This window comes from Henckelia pumila, chromosome 2 (genome assembly GCF_033568475.1).
Source record: "Henckelia pumila isolate YLH828 chromosome 2, ASM3356847v2, whole genome shotgun sequence".
NCBI classification, from domain to species: Eukaryota; Viridiplantae; Streptophyta; class Magnoliopsida; order Lamiales; family Gesneriaceae; genus Henckelia; species Henckelia pumila.
Window position 1 is genome coordinate 84931155 of NC_133121.1, and position 19318 is coordinate 84950472.

The 19318-nt window shown below is 34.6% G+C and overlaps 1 protein-coding gene across 2 annotated transcripts; it reads right to left on the bottom strand.

Moving 5' to 3' along the window:
- Positions 1 to 3898: 3898 nt before the first annotated feature.
- Positions 3899 to 7133, bottom strand: LOC140883488 (germacrene A synthase-like). 2 transcript variants are annotated; one of them, XM_073289979.1, is made up of 7 exons: positions 7001 to 7133; positions 6550 to 6820; positions 5851 to 6229; positions 5370 to 5537; positions 5062 to 5200; positions 4732 to 4977; positions 3899 to 4268 (listed from the first exon to the last, which is right to left on the bottom strand). In XM_073289979.1, exons 1-7 carry the CDS (start codon positions 7097 to 7099, stop codon positions 3972 to 3974), a joined length of 1599 nt encoding a protein of 532 aa, XP_073146080.1. In that variant the 5' UTR covers positions 7100 to 7133; the 3' UTR covers positions 3899 to 3971. The 2 variants fall into 2 exon arrangements, with proteins under 2 accessions (XP_073146080.1, XP_073146079.1); XM_073289978.1 differs by having other exon boundaries at positions 5370 to 5588.
- Positions 7134 to 19318: the final 12185 nt, after the last annotated feature.

Here is a 19318-nt window from a genome sequence, read left to right on the forward strand (position 1 = left end):
ACATGAAAAGAGATGGTTTCAAAGGCATATCTATTAAAAATTCACTTTGGGCAGCTGCAAAAACAACAACAGTTGCTGAATTTCGAAAAAGGATGGATGAGATGAAACAAATGGATGAGAAGGCTTATGATTGGTTGTCGAAGAAACTAGAAGAACATTGGACTAAGTCACATTTCACCACCACTCCTAAGTGTGATGTACTTTTGAATAACATGTGTGAATGTTTCAATAGTCTCATATTGGATGCTCGAGAGAAGCCGATATTTCCGATGTTTGAAAATATAAGGAATTTGTTGATGGTTCGTTTTCAGCTTAACAGAGAGAAGGCTAAGAAATGGGGCAAGATTATTTGTCCTAAAATTAGAAATGTTTTGGCAAAGATTTACATGGAGGCAGCACAACATAGCCCACTACAAGCTGATCCTATGCACTTTCAGATCAATGGACCATCTGGACAACACACTGTCGACTTTGGTACGAACTCTTGCAGCTGCAGAAAATGGGACTTGACTGGCATCCCTTGCCTACATGTGGTGTGTGCCCTTTGGTGTAAGCATCAAGATCCACTGCAATATGTTAGTCCTTATTATATGGTCGAAGCATACAAGAGATGCTATGAGCATGTTATTTTTCCCATTATTGGTCCTGATTTATTGCCGGAATGTGAATTGACACCACCACTACCTCCGGTGCACAAAGAGAAAGTGGGCAGACCTGCCAAATTGAGAAGGAGAGAAAGAAATGAAGTACCTAGCGGACATCATATGCATGGGGATAGAAGAAATACTAAGTTTAGGAAATGTGGAGGAGATGGACATAACAAAAGGGCGTGCAAAGAAACAAGGGACAATGTGAATGAGCCTCCAACACAACAAAGTCAATCAAGAGCAACAGTTGATTCTAGGCCACTGCAAAAGAAAAATTCTATACATCTAAAACTCTTGAATTTATTATTTTTTCACATCTACTATTAATATAAATATAAATTATTTGAATATAGGTGGGAAGGCCAGCCTTACATGGTGGTGTGCAAACTGGAGGGCAAGGAACGTCGAACATCATAAATGTATGCAAGTTAATAGCATTTGAACTTGAGCATAGGCTTACAATAAACTTTGTTCAGCACTGGTAGATGTTATGTTTATGTCCTGGTGAGATTTCTTAGTTGCAATGGTTGAGTTGAGGCCATAATGCACGAATCATAGTTAGTTAATTTCTAGCATAAATATAAGTGAGTTAATAACATTTCAACTTGAGCAGAGGCTTATAAATTTTATTTTGCAGCTTATGAATAATCCCGTGTTTGTGAAAGGGGAGAAAAACTTTGTCACAGTTCTAGACTAAGAGCATGCATAGGTAATCAATAGAAGCAGAGTCATTCAACTCCAGTCCAAGGAAATGCAAGGGATATTACAGTACCAAGAAAGAGTACAAGATCAACTTCACAAGCTTCAGTGAATAGTTGACATTGGTTTTAGCATGTATTTTGTCTTATTGGTTAGACATGTGAATTTCTAGCATAATTTAATGTCTTTTCTCATGTGGCTACTTTTGGATTAACGATGATATTGGATTGTCATATGAGACTAGATTTGGATTTCAGTTTGTATTTTGATTTTGATGAAAGATACTTGTCGTTGATGTATGCTTCGATATGGATTCGTACTGTTTTAACATGGATGTGAACTGTTGCTATATTTTTTCAGTTTTTGTTTTTGTTTATTATTCATGGATGCGTACTGTTTTGGCTTTGGTGGGAAATTTATGTTTCTATATGTATTCGTAATACAAATGAACCTGTAGTTTCCGAAGCTACAGTAAGCATAAAAATTCTAGCTGATTATTAGAAAGAAAATTTTGGTTTTGAAAGTATAGATTTGTTTGGATTGAAGGATTTCTTTTATGAATTTGAACTCTTTTAAGTTGGTGATGTGAAAAGTATGGAGAATGCGTGCTTATTTTATTAAGTTCATGAAAAGTAAGATGGTTAATCCAATTAAAACAAGAAATGGATGGGAAATGTTTCTCAAATTAATCATCAATTAAAACAAACACTCAATGTAATAAATAAGAACCCTCTAAAAATACACATTCAAACGAAAATTATTAGTACTTACAATGACACTAATCCACTCGATGCCATCAAAAAATCAAAATCCACTCATCCAAACAAAAAAAATTAAAATTAAGAATAATCCATTTAATGTTGTAAACAAACTAACTCATCAAACAAAAAAAATCAAATAAATCTTCATCTATAAGGAAAACAATTGCATAGACTCGGTACTTTTATCTGATACAATTCTTAAATCTCAACAATCTTTAATGCATTATTACAATACTCATTAGCTAAATGTAACTGAGCATCCATCAACTTTGCAAGTTCTTCGCTTTGCCTCAGTTTTTGACTGGAACTTGAAGTGGCAGCTGATGTTGACCCCGAACTTGAGCTCAAATAATTTTTTCTTGTAGGGGTGAAAGAAGCGGCTATATCACGATAGACCATCCAAGACATTAATCATAATTGTATAACATAGGTTGCAAAATTCGACCTTTAAACTGAAATGAAATCAAACTACGTACTCATCATTTCACCACTTAAGTCAAGCTACAATATCAACCTGTTTCAATCGATATAAAAATAAATTACCCGAGGTTAGATATCATTACCATAATTTGATGGGGATTGGTATAACCACTTTCTTATTAATTTAAAAAACAAACTCAAATTAGTGATTTTAATTTCATATAATCAATTAAGAGAATAAATTATAAAAAACGATTCAACTATAAAACACATTGAAAAGCACCAATATATGTAATGTATACTCATGAAAGTTCAATGGAGTGATTATGTATATAAAAGCACATCGAAAATAGAACAGAGCTCTTGAAAAATCTTGAGAAATCACACATTTTAATTAAAACAAGTCTGAAGCATTAAGAATTAAACTAAATAATTGTTCATGTTTGCCAAAAGCGTAAATTAAAGCAACAAAATTTGTCATCAACAATATGACATACAACATAGGTCGAACGAGGATAATGGTTGTCTCCTTGCCTTCGCTGACCAATATCGGAGAGAAATCGGCGGCCGCGAGTAGAATTGGAACGAAGGAGAAGAAACGATTTGGGAGCTAGGGCTTGTTTCATAGGAGAAGAATCCCTCAGAGTAAATTAAAAAATTGAACATATATATATATATATAAATATATATATATATATATATATATGTATTTGATAATAATAATAATAATAATAATAATAATAATAATAATAATAATAATAATAATAATAATAATAATAATAATATACAAAAGTTGATATATTATTACATTAACTCACAAGTTGCATACCAAGAAAAATACATAATATATACATATATGATTTTCGAAAAAACAACCATAATTTCTATATGCAAGAATTGGCCACCCTCTTCTAATTGATAGAGGATTATGTGTGATGTTTTCTTGTCCGTTTGAAATCTCGACGAAAGAATTTTTATTTCTCTCTAGTGCTAGTTCGAAGAGGAACAAACAATCTAGCCGTGGACCTGATTCGAAAATTGAAGAAAGGCTTATTCAAGTTGATTGTTCGTAGGGAGTTACAACAACAGTTATCTACTCTAATCCCGAAATAGTTGGTGTCAAATGAATTTTTCACTAAGGTATAAATTTTATAACACCCTATGTTGATTAAATCATAGGAGTGTCCAAGAAATTTTGAATTTCAAAATTAAAAAATTTATAACTTATGCTAAGTTTTGGGCACGGAAAAAATGGTACTCCAGCAAATTCATGTGATATCAATAGTGAACAACGATGCCAATTCCAAAACATATTGAATTAAAAAGCTTGAAGAATATAATTCTTCAAATTTATTCAACGCCAAAAGATAACATGATTCTTCATCAAACACAAGAGATATCGTTCTTGCAACACATTATTAGTCACTAACACGACTTAAAATGTTTAAATCTTGAAGGATTCGACGAACAGTGAAATGATGAGGGGTTCTAAGACCTTTTCTGGCTCAGTATATCCATCTTCATAGTTCTTGTATGCTACATCTATAATCCTTGTGATGTTGAGGATCATGAGAAGGATCTCTTTCGAACACAGAAATGGTTTCTTGAAATCTTCATTTATATCTTTCCATGAATCTGTAATTATTTCAACAATCTTATTCATGGCTTCTTCCACTGTCAGACAATTTTCCTTCGCGTAGCAGTCAATACCTGTGGATTTTTGCCCTCTTCCTTTCTCAATCTACAATGATACAAGTAATTTAAAATCTTGAATATTAAATATTCTATTTAACACTTTAAACAACTTTTGATGATCACCATTTGAAGCTATTATAATCGTAAGAAGTAGGGTAGGATCACTTGTACAATGGAAACGACAAAAATTTGAAAGGGATTATGAGTTTCCTTACTAGCTTTGGCATGAAAAAATTAGCTATATATATATACACAGAGTTAGGTCGCCAATTAGAACGATCGAGTGTTATGCATACAAATTAAAGCGCGTGACGTTTATGTGTGGGGAGCGAATCTCCAACCTAGCGAGTAAGCAAGCTATTGCATGCCTAGACCTGATGTTATTACCTTTATAATATTTGAACTAGTTGTGTTCCAAAATCACAACTTCACGAAATAAAAATATATATTTGAAGTAATTGTCTTGCAGATTCTATGTAGTTAAATATGGGTATCATGGACACTCGTACCTCATATGTAGATATGTCATCGACTAATCGACAGATTTTTTGGCTTGCCACAAGCATCCTTGGCATCATATTAAGCCATTCAAACTCATCCAGGGTGGCAAACTCAACTCCAAGCAGTGATGCATTGGAAACACAGTGGTAAGTGCTAGTTGTTTGTCCGTTGCTAAGGTACTCAGAAAACGGTGGCAAGTAACCCTCAATGAACCACTTGGCCTCAACATTGTAGCTCGCCACTTGTTGTTTGAACTAAACATTAATAACAGTTCTTTTAGTTTCAATATATAAGAAGAAATTATTTTTATTTCATAATTTGAAGTGAAAAAGTCGTACTGCATTTATGGCATATTGTACTACATAGGATCTTCCTTCTGCAGCTAGTTCTTCCTTAAATTCCTCAAAGAGTGTCAACATGGTGGAATAAAGTGGTTTCATATACTCAGGGAGTAGATCAATCTCTTTAATATCCCACCTGAAACAACCAACAATGAATTAATTATTAAGCTAGCAATTGGGATGAATTGGTCTTAGCAACCATGAGCAATGGTTAAGTGACACAAACTATAAACATGACCATAATATTGTCAAGTAGATACGATTTATGTTTATTACTTACTAGAGCTATTTATGCTTTCTTTTACCTTTGAATTGCCTTGGTAAAGGCTTCTAATTCTTCCTTTGTACCATAAACGTCAAATGTATCGTCGAGTACAGATAGCATTTTCAAGTTTTTCGTCAACATGACTCGGCCTCGAGAATACTTAGGCAAATGATATGTTCCCACAGCCCAAAAGTAACACTCAACAAGTCTGTCTCTAGCATAAGGAAGTTTAGATGTAAGGTTCAATTCTTTCCACCACCTGTGAAACAAATTAAAAAATATATAATTAACCTAATGTATTTCAATTTCAAAGTTGATTTAAAATCAAACTATTGCCGTTCAGCTCCTGAACATGATTGCCAACATTTCTGATATATAATAAGAGAACTAAACACGCAGATAGCTCATAAATATGAAAATTTTCATCCGAAGGTAATCCTCTCCCACGGTTAGTTGCATGTATGCATGTGGCTAAATTTAATTTGCACTAATTGTCATTACGTTATTGAGAGCAATGTTACCTCGAGAGTTCACAGAGTTCTTTTTTGTGCAGCATTTGCAATGCATTGTAGTCCAATTTGGCAAACTTGAGAAGCGATTCATCCCTCAAGTATTCATCTTCTTCATAGACACAAATGTAATGGTACAACTCAAATCTTGGATACCCGAAATGTAAAGCTTGGACAAGGGCATGTTCTACTTGTTTCTTGAGGGGAGAATGCTTGAGGTTTGGTGCCATGGATTTGAGGCAGTTTTTAGTGAAAACAAGGGCATCTTCTAGTATGGCTTCATTGTGCTTTCTCAAATGTGCTGCCTCGTATAAACTCAACAACCCCCTAACATCAATTTCAAGGGACTCTTTGAATTTTCCATTACCACCCCTGAATTTGCTGAAGACATCTGTTTGAACATAAACAATAAAAATAGTTATATATCCTTGGAGAGCAATATGCAATGACATATCTGTAGATAATCGTGTCATCTCCACCTCGTGTGTAAATCTAACAACAATATTATTAAAGATAAATGCATGATACATTTACTTAAGATTGGAAACGGCTGAACACCTTGTGCCCATTCATGCTGCAAGCAAGTAAAATTGTCAAATTTCCTTGTCTCACGGGAAAAAAAATGAAGAATATTTAAATTATTTTAAAATGGCCTGCAGTGGAGGGCAAAATGCAAAGAAACTTAATATCATATGTGCGTGTGGGACGTACCAGAGGTTATGTGAAACCCATGCTGCCTGAATAATCGAAAATGGACTGAAACTGTGTTTAAGTCATAGGCTTCATCTTCATAATCTGTATTCAGACCAAAATAATATTCCAATTTTTGTTCGATTTCGAATTCAAAGTGATACCATACACCAAGGCGTTCTAGTGTATCGATCAAATTCATAATGTCCACCATTTTGCTATCTGGATTTGTTAACTTAGTCTTCACTTCATCTTTCAACAGTTCAATTGTCTTATAATGATTTTCTGCCATCTGTATAGTAAAAATATTACTCACCAATTGGTCATGTTTTAGCATAATTTTGACGTGCATGAATTAATAAATTAAATAAAGTTTCATCAGATAATTTTCTACAAAAACCCTGTAAAGATATATATAATCTATCGCACATAAACAGTTCAATAAACTTCCGAAATAGAAATAAAATTGTACCTCATTATCAAATGTGAAATTCAAGAACTGGTCCCCCCATAGGCTTGGAGAAAATTTGTAGATCGGGCGAACAATTTCCTCCGAAATTATGGCCGCCATTTTGTTGAGTACGGTATGTAGTAGCTTTTGAATAAAATTCTTATTTTAGGATTCTAATTTTTTTGAGTACCAATAGCGGGATGTGTATCCTATTTATAGCCTAATCAAGATACTAAATGTAGTTTTATAAAGGAAAATAATACGAATCTATTCCACCTAACCTAACTCATCTAGTCATCCTTTCCTTTCTCTATGTTTTATTAAATATCATGCTCCGAGCTTGGGTCCACACAAACGAGATTGCACTTATAATGTAGCAATTATTTTGTGTATGTCTGCGTTTTACGAAAATGTTTAACTCATTTTACTATATGGGTTAATTGTGACCAACTATAAACTAATTTTGAATTATCTGTTTTTTTTTTTCAAAAATTAAATATGAGAGGGGGATCACAATCATGATCTTCTGGAGAATGTAGTTCTTAATCTTGCATGGATCCAATGGATGTAGCACTTCTCCCGTAACGGTTTGTTATAGCTTCATATTCGGCAAAATATATTTATTTACATCAAACTCTTCTTTTACGATACTAGCTAGTCTTTTTTTTTTTTCAAAAAAAAAAAGTAAAAAAGAAAAAGAAAAATACGAGAACACTTCGGGATATATATGTATAGAGCCTAGCTAATTAATCAAGCCACTAAAACTATATTATTTATATTGACTTCAAAAAAAAATTTATATTATTTATATAGTAAAATAATAGGATTCGATTCCACCTAACTTGGCTCATCGCACTAGTAGAAAAGTCTTAAAAGACTTCGCTATTTTTTACTTCGTCGATCACTATTGTCGAAGTAATACATAGTTATTTACTGCGGTAATAAAATTAAGGGAAAATAAGTTTTTTAGTCCAGTAACTTTATCACTACAAGAAAAACTGGAAACGACAACGGTTTTAATCCGTTGTCGTAGGGGTCGAAAAACCGTTGTACTTTTATGTGTTGTCGTAAGTATAACATACGACAACGGTTTATATCCGTTGTGGATTCCAACATATGACAACAGATATGCAACATTAAATATCTGTTGTGGTACACACCTTTTGACCACGGTTTATAACCGTTGTCTTAAGTTGTCTTCTACGACAGTTATAAACCGTTGTCTATGTTGGCATACCACACCTTTTGACCACGGTTTATAACCGTTGTCTTAAGTTGTATTTTACGACAGTTATAAACCGTTGTCTATGTTGGCATACGACAACAGATTTGCAACACTTTATATCCGTTGTCGTATGTTTAGAAATAACCACATTTTAAAAATGATGTCTTATGTAGGTTACGACAACATATATGCAACTTCTTATATCCGTTGTCGTTTGCTTATTATTCAACCACGTTTTAAAACCGTTGTCGTATGTTATTTTTAACAACAGTTTATAACCATTGTCTTAAATTGCCTTTCCGCAAGAGCTATTATTCACAATGAATTAAAAAACCATTGTCTATTTTAATTAGTGGTATATACCCATACAAAATAAAATATTTACTACATACATAAAATATGTGAAATAATATATATCTTCAAGTCTCAAAAGCTGTGACATACATCTAAATACTTTTATAGAAATTGTAGCGCTAGTAATTTCGAACCCAACATGTCATGGAAGTTGTACAAAAAATATAGATCTACTTATCTGACCAATTTACAAGTATTTTCGATCATGATTTTCAAAAACAGCTTCTCCTCAATTGTTAAGAGTTCGATCTTGAAACAAAGCGCTTCTCCTTAATTTCCCAAAACAGCAAGTTCATTCCACATTCCCAAAACAGCAAGTTCATTCCACAGCTTCATGCCCATGCCCGACATGACTTCCAGTCACCCGACAGCCAAAACTACAAGTAACAGCAAATACCAAATAGTGTTACAAGCCAATTACGAAATTATGGATCAATAATGTCGAAATGAACAAATTACCTGTGTCAGAATGAAAAAGGCTCTCAGATTTAACTTGGAATGGCTACTCAAGCAACTCCCCATTACAATTCCCAAAAACAGCTTAAAAAATACTGAATCTTTCTGAACAGTAAACATCTCAAAGAAACAGGCCAAAATTCCACAGCCCACCTCAAGATTTTCTTTCCAATCAGTAAATGCAAAAAAAACAACAATACGTGGTTTCTTCCATGTTAAAAAAAAAATTAAGTTGTGTAACACGGCAGCTAAAAATATTTCAGAGCCACACTAAAACATCCATTGAGTTCGTCGTACCCTGCACCACATCAAGTCTAAAGACTCCCACTCACGGTTTCTTCCATGTTTTTTCCTTAGGTGATTATCTCTATTAAATATCAAACTTACATCCCTTTCTTTATGGAATTCAATCAAATAAGGCATCACCCAATCAATCTTAATCGGGACATGTTGCTTAAGTTGCTCATGTTTAATCTAACAGCAATCTTTCCATGTGGCCCAAGATACATCACATACAACTCAAACTCAAGCAGAAACTTAAAGCACTATCTTTGTCTGCTCATAAGGTGGGGAAGGCTGCAACATTAAAGAAAGATGATTTGCCATTGTCGGCAAACCCAAAATCAGAACATTTGAAGAAAACTCAAGCAGAAGTGATTCGAAAAGTACGGAAGAAGGAGAATGGTCCGAGGAAGAAGGGTTGTAATTCAGCGAAGTCGTGAACGCTCATAAATCGGGGAATATTGAGCTTCCTGCTGATGTTAGTGCAAATAAGAAATCTAAGGAGGAGTGGAGGTGTGCACTTTGCCAAGTTATTGCCACCAGCGAAAACGATCTAAACGAACATGTTCTCGGAAAGAAACATAAGTCAAAAGTGGCTGCATTAAGAGCTCAGGGGACTGGAAAAAACTGTAGCATGGGACTTTCTCCCAAGAAACCTACCAAGTCAATTCACGTGGAAGAGAAGGGGGGGAAGACAACATCAAAGAAAGATGATTTGCCATTTTCGGGAAACCCAAAATCAGAACATTTGAAGAAAACTCATAATTATGCATGCATAACCAAATTAAACAAAACACTTAAATACTCTGCCAACCGTCTTGTTATACCACTTCATAATTCAACAAACCTATAATTCACAGCATGCATATGGAAAATATTCTACAAGTTTAGGCAAGACTTGGCCAGTAGAAGTAGCAACTAAGTGGACTCACCAATATTTATTATGTGAGCACAAACGACAAATAGCAACTAAGTGGACTCACCAATATTCTACATGCAAACGACAAAATCATCAGGTCCTGTAGGTCTTGGCATAAACATGCAGCTGGAGATTTAAATCTGATAAGCATAAAACAATACTTAATTCACACTGACAGTCATAGGTAGAGTACCTTATCTGTAAAATTTCCGTTGTTCGTCCATAAATATACGTACCTATTAATGAATATAATCTTGGATGCATTCCGCCCATTCGGAACGAACTTCATTAATTTCTTCCATTGAGTACTCTGTTTTCACGAACTTCAAACCACAAATAAATTATATTATTACCCAAATAAATGTAAATGACTTTGGAAAAAAATAACAAAACAATTATTTGAGAAGATTTACTATAGCGGACAGTGAATGCTTTTCACTGTTAACATTTCCTTCAATAATATCTTTCATAAATCTCATCACATAATAACCACATTGTTTTGCATCTGGTTGTCGAGGACCCTGTGTAGAAGAAAGCAGAATGTCTCATCTATAAATAATATTTGTAGATGAATCACAAGTAGACATGCATACATACCTTTACTGTTTCCCATATTGTCTGTTTTCTGCCTTTCCTTTCTTTGTTAGAATTAAACAATTTCAAGCTCCTTCATACATAATATTAACACATTAATGTTGAATCACATAATTAAGTCATCGATAAAAACAAATATGTACTCACATATTCACTACATATTTCCAGTCTTCATAACGATTACGATGACTCAGTGGATCCAAAAAATAAACCATCTCTACGTAAGGATCAATAACAGTGAGAATCCAATGAAACCTATGCGTAACAATATATTATTAGTGCATACATTTCCCTAAACAGTTTCCAAAAATCAATTTCATATGATATTATAACATTTGCTTACCCAACATTAACTGGCACCAAAACTAGTTGATTTCTCGATGAACCACTCAACCTATCTGCCAAAACAGTCGCTCTTTCATTGAAGTGTTCAATTTTACCATTTCTGTTAATTCAAACAAAGAATTGCAAAGTTTTCTTTTCTCAGTCCTACTTAGTGTAAAACAAGCTGCTGGCAAAAAAGTTCTATTCTCCTCCGTCTTTGGTGCCAAATCAGTCCTCACATTCATCTCCACAAGGTCTAGTCTAGCGGCTACCCCATCCTTTGTTTTTCCTGGAACATTAAGTAGCGTACCAATAAGACTTTTACAAATATTTTTTTCAATGTGCATCACATCAAGCACATGTCGAACATGTAGATGTTTCCAATACTCTAGTTCAAAGAATATGGATTTTCTTTTCCAACATGATTTTGTTTCCAACTCCTTGCGCTGAAGCTTCCCACTCATTTTTCCCGCACGATAGTTAATCTTATCAACTCTTTCCAACACTTCAAGCCCAGTTAATGGTTTTGGTGCGGGGTTAAACTCTTGTTTCCCATTAAACGCTTTTTTTTGCCTTCGGTAAGGATGATTTCTAGGAAGAAACCTTCGATGACCTGTATATGACATTTTTCTACTATGCTTCAACCTGGTCGAATATGTTTCTTCCCCACAGATAGGGCATGCTTGATATCCTTTCACAACACAACCTGACATGTTCCCATAAGCAGGAAAATCATTGATTGTCCATAGTAAGACAGCTCTGAGCGAGAAATATTCTTTCCGATATGCATTATATGCATCAACACCTATCTCCCATAAACATTTTAAGTCATCAACTAGAGGTGCTAAATAAACGTCAATATCATTTCCAGGTTGTTTGGGTCCAGAAATCAATAAAGTCAGCATCATAAATTTTCTCTTCATACACAACCATGGAGGAAGGTTGTAAGTGATCATCACAACTGGCCAACAGCTATATGCAGAACTCATCAAACTATGGGGATTGATCCCATCTGCTGATATGGCCAATCTAAGATTTCTTGACTCCGATGCAAAATCCGGCCATTTGTGATCCACTACTTTCCAAGCCGGCGAATCAGCTGGATGACGCAAGTATCCATCACAAATTCTTTTATCAGCATGCCAAGTTAACTCTTTAGACACCTCTTTGTTCCGAAATAATCTTTGAAATCTAGGAATAGGTGGGAAGTACCAAAGAACCTTTGCAGGAGTACCTTCATTCACCACAGAATTATTACCCAACTTCCACCTAGACATACCGCAAATAGGACAATTGGACAAGTCCTCAAACTCTTTCCGGTACAAGATACAATCATTAGGGCAAGCATGTATTTTCACATAATTCATTCCTAATGCACTGAAGCTTTTCTTTGCATCATAGTAGGATAAAGGCATTTCATTGTGATCAGGAAGCATTTCTCCTAACAAACTTAGCAAGTCAGTGAAACTTTTATCGCTCCAACTATATTTTGCTTTCAAATTAAATAATTTCACAAGTGCTGTTAACTTTGTAAATTTTGTGCATCCAGAGTATAAAGGTTTCTCGGCATCTTCAAGTATCTTATGAAATTGGCTTGGATTCTCAGCATAGCTATCATATGCATCATGTACCATATCTATAGTTTCCTCGGCAAAATATTTGTGTTCATCTGGTCCTACTTGATCACTATCATTCATTGGGTTCTTGACCGTAGATCTTTCCCCGTGCCAAATCCATGTATGATATGTTAAATCCATGCCATTAGAACACAAATGTGCCCTTATAGTGCGAACATCTTTCATCTGTAGATTACCACATCTTGTGCAGGGGCAAGGTATTTCATTTGGATCGTTGGCATTTTGCATTGCAAATTGCAGAAAAGAGTCTACCCCAACCTCATATTCATGTGATAATCTGTTCTTTGACATCCAAGCTTTGTCCATTACTCATACAAATAAGCAACCAGCACTGAGTCTAATCCTTCAAAACTTAAAAAAATTAATCAATGTTTTATCATTCTATTTTGTTGAAGAAATATACCAGTTAACACTAGTTTCTAATCTTTATAATAAAATCCTTAAATATTGATCTAATCCACCAATCAACGGACTATGGAAAAATAAGGAAAGAACTAATTCTACTAATGTCCAGTATTTGAGTGAAAAGGAGCGAATTTCTCAGAAAAATAAATTTTATGATTTGATATTCAACCTAGAACATAATAAAAAATTGTGAAAAGAATTCAATGGCAAAGAAAACAGTAACAAAATAGAACCACTTTTTGATGTTCATATTTCAAAAATCAAAAATAAGAAATGAAGAAGAGGATTGTCTTACCAGCAGTATACCACAGACAAGATTCACAGATCAGTTCCCATCCACAGAGACATTGGCACTGAAGTTATCTAACACAGCTGGAAATAATCCTGTATCAATTTAGAACACGCACCATTATGGCCAAGAAAACACACAGAGAAGTATGAACATTTTTTATGAAAAGTATTGGTTGCCAAGAAAACATTACTTGATGGGCAGAATTGTTGGCGTAGCTAGTTGCACCATTTCCTACAGTCATATGCACATCAACTTCCTTCACTCCCATAATATCTGACTTTTCTTTGAAATTTTTCTGCGGTTTTCAAAATTTGATTGTGATGTTAATCTTCCAACTCACTTCTTCTATTTATAGTGATCGAGTTACATTTTTTTTCTTTTTGAGAAATTTTATACATTAATTATCTAATTAAAACTACTTGCCTAGTTGATATACAGAAATTTCAAAATTTCTTTTTGAGGAAAATCTATTATATCTCAAATTTATGAACCATATATGATTATAATTAATTATTAATGCATGGCACAGCCATCGGCCATGGCACATGCTTTGCATAAAAATCGCTGAATTACTGCACCTTGAGCCTAGGTGTGGAAGAAAAATCATGTCAAAGGAGATTTTTTACGACAGGAAGAAAAAAAAAAGGAGGGCTTACAACCACCTCTGTAGGGCAAAACATCAATGTGACTCCAGCAAGTAATAACATGAAAATCTAATTTGCATGATTGCATAACAGAAAGTGCTTAAGCTAAAAAACCAAAAAGAAAGCATTTGAAGTTGCTAGAAATGGACGTCCTAATATTATTGGAATTTCATTATTAAACTAATCATATGCTGGTTCAATCTCTAGGAATAGTTCCACAAAACAATTTTAAATTCAAATATGAGTGGCCCAAGCTCATATACAGGAAATTGTATTCAAAATCAAGAATGGAAACTTTAGGTAGTTCAAGGGCACAACAGAACACGATTCTTGGTCTTTGTTGTATACACTATACAAGTTTCTCAACAGAAAAATATTAATCTCTTGCTTTCAGAGATAAACATGCAAGGTTTATGGAGCTTGAATCCTCAACATTAAGACTTAGAAGAACGTAGGGAACAGAATACTCATGCAAGGTCATGTCATAAATTGCTGTTACTTAAGCTTTCATCTAATTTCTTCTACATCCTGAATAAATTCCGTCATATAGCCAACTGCGAGCCCCCATGAAGTACGGTTAAAGAGAGAGTAGTTGTGCACATATACTGACCCACAACATCTTTAGATGGAACTTCAGCAGCATTTAGCGTTGAAACTATCTTCTTCACTTCTTCGATAGTTCCATTCTACAAAGAATTTCAATCTTTAAATAACACTATCATTTCCAAATTTTAGTACACAAAACATGTACATATACAGAAGGGCTAAGCCATATGAGCGACTCGCCAATTGCAACCCTCATACAAAATAAATAATAAATTGTATAAATTTTCCGAGAAAATGCAAGTTCGTAGATGGAATCAACAAAATTTGCAGAGTGAGGAAATTCGAGGCATCTATGTATATCTATACGATTATACGCATGAGCATGCTCACACAGACATATACACGCATCAATTATTGCATCAAAACCAACAATCAGCTAAAACATGACAAATTACCTCTGCAAAAATGATTGAAAAATACGCAAGTGAAACTCAAATATCTGGATTAACAACTAATTGAACTCATAAAATAATCGATTTCGGATCTCGAAGATCCATCATTCAACACGGTTAACGTTAAATCAGTGAATCAGATTCGGAAACTAACGCATTTCCAGTTGCCCCCGACGATGAATTTTCTCCAGAAGATAGTCTCCAGAACTCTCACAAATTGTTTCTAGCCGGTATTATCAAAAATCATAGCAGGATCTCAAAGTGAATTTATTCCAGGCCGGTTGATCACAAATAATATTATGGTGCGTTTCAAAATTTGCACAAGATCCTACCATAACATTGGAATTTTTCTATCTGATCAATCATTTGTCAAACCACTTCACTCCAAGTACATGAATTCACAAATTAGTTGCTCCAAGTCTGTCAATTGCACAATATAGACCTGGGCTAGTTTACAATAAGCCATTACATGAATTCAATCATTGAATTCAATCATTGAATTTAAATTAGTTGCTCCAAGTCTATATGGAATTTAAAAACAGACTTCACAAAGTACACTAATTTTCATATTTACACGAGCACTAGTTGCTCCAAGTCTGTCAATTATCAGTTATATCAAGATTAAGAATGCGACGAAGAGTCTTAGTCGCAGTGTCAGCACTATAAAAAATATCACCATCCAGAGGGCTCTGCTCCCTGGTGGGGTAAGTAGGCAGAGATTTCACAGCAAAGCGCAAACCAATTTCAGAGGTTGAGGCATCCAAATCAAGGGAAATGGATTGTTTAGGCTGTACCGAGAACGTAGGTATAGGCAAGCAACACCAGCGTTCCACTTTTGTTGATAAACAACACACATTGTACAAGGAAACCAAAGAGTAACATGAGTTTTGTGGTATGAACTCGAAAACAATATCACAGGCAATGGTTTTACACAAACGGATGAGCTAATGAAAGAACCCAAAAAAAAACACAAAATAGAGTCTCGTTTTTCACCTTTTCTCGACATTCACCTAAAACCCAAACAACAATAAATCTAGACTCTCAACATCTACTAAAAATACCTAGAAACATGAGCCCGAAGAAAGAGAAGAAAGCAACAAACTTTACACGTGAAAGTCGCGACACTGAAGCTCCGATCCAAGCTTTAAACTCACGATTGAAGTCACGATTGCCGTTGCCAAGGCTTGGGCTAGGTGCAAAGAGGTCGGACAACCATTTTTCGGCGATCCATCGGCGCCGGAGGTGAGCTGGGTTGAAGGGGGCGAAGGGTTTGGCTAGGGATTGGGTTTCTCTCGATTCTTCTTAAGGCAGACAGTATATGGGTTTATGTTATATGTATTATATTTTTTAAATATTATTATATTTTTTAAAATATTAAAAATAAAAAATAAATAAATAAATAACAAGGACAACAGATTACAATCTGTTGTCTTAGACCTTCAGAAAAACTCTAATAGACAACGGTTTTTAAAACCGTTGTCATAGAACATCAAAAACGCGCTCATTGACAACGGTTTTTAAAAACCGTTGTATTTAACGAATATAAGACAACTGATTTTTAAAAACCGTTGTATTTTTAATTAAAAATACGGTTAACGACAATGGTTTTTGTAAAAACCGTTGTTAAAGGCAAAAAGACAACAGTTTGTGTATAAAACCGTTGTCTTTTCAGTGTTGTTAATGAGCATATTTGTTGTAGTGTATCGCCTTTGGATTTTGGTCCATTAACTGTTCCAATATGGGTTTTGGTACACTAATTTTGCATTTTTAGTGTTTTTTGGTCCAACTGCATATGTGTCGGCTTCTGATTGGTCCACGTCATCATTTTGGACCAATCAGAAGTTGACACGTATGTAGTTGGACCAAAAAACACTGAAAATGCAAAGTTAGTGTACCAAAACCCACATCGAAAAAGTTAATGGACCAAAACCAAAACATGGACAAGTTAATGGACCAAAAAACTTATTTTCTCTAAAATTAATGAAGTAAAATGCACTTTAAACTTCGTCAATTAAAAAACACGGGCTTCACTAAAATTTTAAGTAACATTTTACTTAGGATTTTGTATTTGACGAAGTAAAAAGTTATCAAATTAAATTTATAATTTCTTACGCTGAAGTAATAGGATAGGATGAACCAATTTCTTTTTAACTTTTAATCTCCTTGTCTCTTTCAAATTAGGGCATCTCCAATCATCCTCCATTTTGGAGAAATCCTCCAAAATGGAGGATGGTTAATATTTAGTTTATGTATCTGATAATGCCAATGCGAAGAATGTCACTTCTATTTATAGCCCAATAATTTTGGATAACAAATCTGGTTCAACGATCAAGATTAAAGGATATATGATCCGACACTTCCAAATCAACTTACTTGGATGTATGTTATTGAGATACGCAAATTCAATCTGAAGGTGTATATTTAGAGAACTAAGTATTAAAAAAATATGCAAAGATGAGTAGTCACATCAGTAATCAATACCCGTGAGTAGTGGCCAACTAGACATCCAATATTTTGTTTCTTTTAAAGCACAATTGTAAAAAACACGTGATAGATAAAGCTGTGCAATAGTTGAAAGTTGAGTTGTCTCTAATCGCGACTAAACAACCCGTGACAGTTGCTACTAGAAAACACGACTACTTGAAAGCAGACAAACCGTGACAAATACTGGAGTATTTTATTGTAAATAAATGACACAAGTAGACAACCCATATTTTGGATTATATTCCAATGACACAACCCGGGAAATTTATGGAGAATCAAGTATTCAAATATGTATATATATATATATAATATATATATATATATATATATTTGGATGTAAATGACCAGTCACATCATTTGTCACTACTCGTGAGTAGTGGCCAACTAGACATCCCATCTTTTATGTCTTTTAAAGCACGATTGTAGACAACACGTGATAGATAAAGTTGTGCAATAGTTGACAGTTGAGTTGTCTCTTATCGCGACTAGACAACCCGTGCCAGCTGCTACTAGAAAACATGACTACTTGAAAATAGACAAACCTTGACAAATACTGGAGTATTTTATTGTAAATAAATGACACAAGTGGACAACCCATATTTTGGATTCTATTCCAATGACACAACCCGTGAAATTTATGGAGAATCAAGTATTCAGGTATGTAAATATATGTTATATATATAAATGACTAGTTACATCACTTGCCACTACCCGTGAGTAGTGGCCAACTAGACACATCATGTTTTGTGTCTTTTATTGCAAATATACAATTTAAGACACGTGAAATTTATTCATCCTACTGAATATGAGTATTTAAGAACCAGGACTTGGTCTTCATTAACCCATGCTACTAAAAATGAATTTTCATGAGGAAGGTCCTTCAAATTTTTCTTTCAATGCACCCTTGCCACCATCTATGGTGAAGAGCAACCTAGTGCCATGATAAAGAATGAGTTTCATCTCATTGACCAACAAAAAATGGTTTTAAGCCAACTAATTAGTGCAACCGTTGTCGCCGATTACTTCCAAGAAAGTGATAATTTGCAACATGAAGGATCGATTCCTGGCCATATTGTGATTAATCGAGATAGATTGGCCGCTGATCAACGCTAATTCACTGAATATTTTTCAGAGTCTCCAATGTACAATGAGTCAATGTTCAAACGACGTTTTCGAATGTCTTGCCGCCTATTCTTGCGAATTATGGAATCCGTTGAAAAGCATGACAATTACTTCATTCAGAAAGTAGATGGGTTAGGGAGACCCGGGTTATCACCACACCAGAAGATAACTGCTGCATTGCGAATCTTAGCTTATGGTGCAGCGGCAGATTCAATAGATGAGTATATTAAAATCGGTGAGTCTATTGCAATTGAAAGTTTGAAAAGGTTTTGTCGGGCTATGGTGGAGGTGTTTGGTGACTGGTATCTTCGGTCTCCCAATACCGAGGACATTGAATGGATTCTCCGTATTGGAAAATAACGTGGATTTTCGAGGATGCTGGTAAGCCTCGATTGTATGCATTGAAAATGGAAAAATTGTCCTACCGGTTGGGCTGGACAATATGCTGGTCGTAGCGAAAAACCAACAATCATTTTGGAGGTCGTAGAAGATTACGAGTTGGGGATATGACATGCATATTTTGGTTTGCCAGGTTCAAACAACGATATTAATGTGTTGTCAAAATCTCATTTATGTGCTAATTTGGCCAACGGGATAGCTCCT